Raw genomic sequence first — 2734 nt, forward strand, 5'->3', positions numbered from 1 at the left:
CCCGGCTCTGCCCCTGCTCTGCCCCTGTCCTGCCCCTGTCCCTGCCCTGTCCCTCTCCCTGTCCCTCTCCCTCTCCCTCTCCCTGTCCTGTCCCTCTCCCTGTCCCTCTCCCTGTCCCTCTCCCTGTCCCTGCCCTGTCCCTGTCCCTGCCCTGTTCCTGTCCCTCTCCCTGTCCCTGTCCCTGCCCTGTCCCTGCCCCTGTCCCTGTCCCTGCCCCTGTCCCTGCCCCTGTCCTGTCCCTGTCCCAGTCCCGCCGCGGGGACACGGTCCGTCCTGCTCCGGTGACAGCGGGTCGGGCCACGGGAGCCTGAGAGAGGTCACAAGAAGCCCGAGGTGGGTGCAGCTGATTTTTCACCCGCAGAAAAGGCTGCGTGGGCAGAGCCCCGTGCTGAGATCTGTCAGCAGCTCTCATCTGCTGCCTTTGCCTTGGGTTTCTTTCCAGCAGGGCAGCTGTTTGTCCAGGGCCCCGGGGCTGGTTTCCTCTGTGTCTCTGCACATCACAGCGTCACCCACTGAGACTAGTTTGATTTTAAATTCTTCTTGGCAGGTTCACCCCTGTGCCCTGGCAGTGGCTTGCCCAGGTGCCAGCCCTGCTGCTGCCTCCTCCAGAGCCTTTCTCAGGTGTGAACCATTTGGTGGTTTAGACTGATTTGTAACCACGTATTTTGCTAAGAGACTTTGGCTCTGTCCCTGGAGAGGGGAAATGCTCTTGTTTGCTTCCTGTTCCCAGGAGAAGAGCAGAGTTCATCTCCTTGCTAAGACTGCCCTCTCCTGAGGCAGCTGCTTGGAGGCAGCACTTAAAAACATTGACTTGGCTTCAGATCATCTCCTGATGATCAGGTCTCTAATTTCTCTCAATTGCTATTGTCTGATAATGGTTTGTTTTGTTCCATAATAATTTCATTTCGTCTGCAGCAATATTGATGGAAGCATGAAAGCCACATAAGGAAAAAAACATCCTGTTTGGGTTAAAACCAAGATACAGCTCATTTCAGATCACCTTCCCTAGGGCCATGAGGAAGAAAATAGGAATTTTTCTCACTCTGCTTCTCCAGGTGTAGGCATGAAGCACATTTTGTGTGTGCAACCCACACTGAAATGGGGCAGCACCTTGGTTTGTCCCTGGCCATGAGCTTGTCACCTCTCCAGGGCAGCACAGGGGTCCCTGCTGGGAGCAGAGTGAGCTGTAGTTTTCTTACACCTTAAAGCCTCCCAAGCAGGGTGCATGATCCTCCTGTGCCCCATCTCCAGCAGAGGAGATCTCTGCTCAGTCCTGCAGTGCTAATGAAGAAGGACACTTCTGAAACAATGTGTGACAGCAAAGGGGGGAGATTCTGCCACCTCTAGAAGGAAAAACAATCCAGGCCTAGTTTTTTTCCCCTGATTTAAGCTCAACCTCTGAGCCTGGAATGGAATAACATTCTCATGTGTGTCAGAACTCTCAGATACTTTCAAGCTGCTTCTCTGTTGTGCACAGGAGGTTGCTGCACTGTATGAATTGCAAGTCATGCTCCTTTTTGATTTCCTGTGCAGCTGATGGTGCTGGTGGGGAGATGCCCTGTGCTCTTCCCTTCTGTCCAGGCGCCCATGGGCTGTGACACGGTGGGCACCTCATCCATGATGTCCCTGTTCCTGCTGCACAGCCCCGGGCTGAGGGTGGGCAGGGCAGGAGGGGCTGCTGAGCCTTTGGAGAAGCTGCTCGGCTTTCAGGTGCTGCCCTGGAAGTGAAAAACTTACAGAAAAGGGAAAGGGGGAGGGTGGAGAGGGATGAAATTATTTTAATGTATCTAAGTTGGATGTCTTTGGCTGTGGCTGTTCCCACCCAGGTCTGTGAGGGGCCCTGCAGGGGCCCTGAGGGGTGGGGGGTACAGAGCAGCTCAGCCTCAGCTCCCTCCCTTTGCTCTTGAGTCACTTTTTGACTGGTGTTTCTGATTTGTCTTTTCCTCTGTAAATATCTGCATGTTGATATCCCTGTTACCTAAACAGAAATTCACCTATAAATACGAAGCCCTTTGCAGAGGTTGCCCGGGCCTGAAGGTACATGTGGTTTTAAACAGTTTCCTGGAGGGGTGATGCTGGTTGGGCTCTCAGCTTTCAGAAACCAGGCACAGTGTTTGTAAAGACAAATATCTCTTACATATCCAGCAGATTTGTTTTGACACCTAATTAAGTTAATTTAGGTTTAGTGTAGTTCAGCAGCAACTCAAAATCATGGTCTTCCACCTGACCTGATGTATTGATTCTCCTGCTGGTTCACCCATAAATCTCTTTGTTTCTGTGCAGCTGTAACTGCATGTGAAGGGAAGCTGGTGTGTGCCCAGGCCACCTGAATGCACCGTGACTCCAGGGACACCTCTGGAGGTGGGAACAGCTGCCTGTGAGGCTGCTGCCCTACGGAACAGCCCGTGAGATGCCCTGTGGTGCCAAACCAGCCTCAGCTGCCCCTCCTGCCAGCCTGGCAGAGGTGCAGCCTCTCCAGCAGAACCCCCTGCCCTGCTGGAGGACACGGGGCAGGGCTTCAGCACTTCTGACCCTCTCAGGATGTTTTCTGCTGTTTTTCAAAACAACGTCCTTCAAGGCTCCTTGGGATCTTTAGTCCTGGAAAGCAACTGTGAGTCCACGGGTGTGTTTTCTTCCCTGAGTTCTCTTAAAATTCCATGCCCAGCAGAACCTGCCCAGACCCCAGCTCCTCTGAGGAGGCAGCTCCTGCCCCTGGCTGGGGGTTGGCTGTTCT

At 53.5% G+C, this 2734-nt stretch overlaps 1 protein-coding gene across 1 annotated transcript in view; it reads left to right on the plus strand.

Annotated features, from left to right (window-relative positions):
• The first annotated feature begins 1587 nt into the window (after positions 1-1587).
• Positions 1588-2734, plus strand: part of LOC104385540 (BPI fold-containing family B member 4-like) — a 23289-nt gene continuing 22142 nt past the window's right edge. The window contains 1 exon segment of the mRNA XM_009994008.1: positions 1588-1656. Coding sequence (XP_009992310.1) covers positions 1588-1656 — 69 coding nt within the window.

Source organism: Chaetura pelagica, unplaced genomic scaffold (genome assembly GCF_000747805.2).
Source record: "Chaetura pelagica isolate M959 unplaced genomic scaffold, ChaPel_1.0 scaffold493, whole genome shotgun sequence".
Taxonomy (NCBI): Eukaryota; Metazoa; Chordata; class Aves; order Apodiformes; family Apodidae; genus Chaetura; species Chaetura pelagica.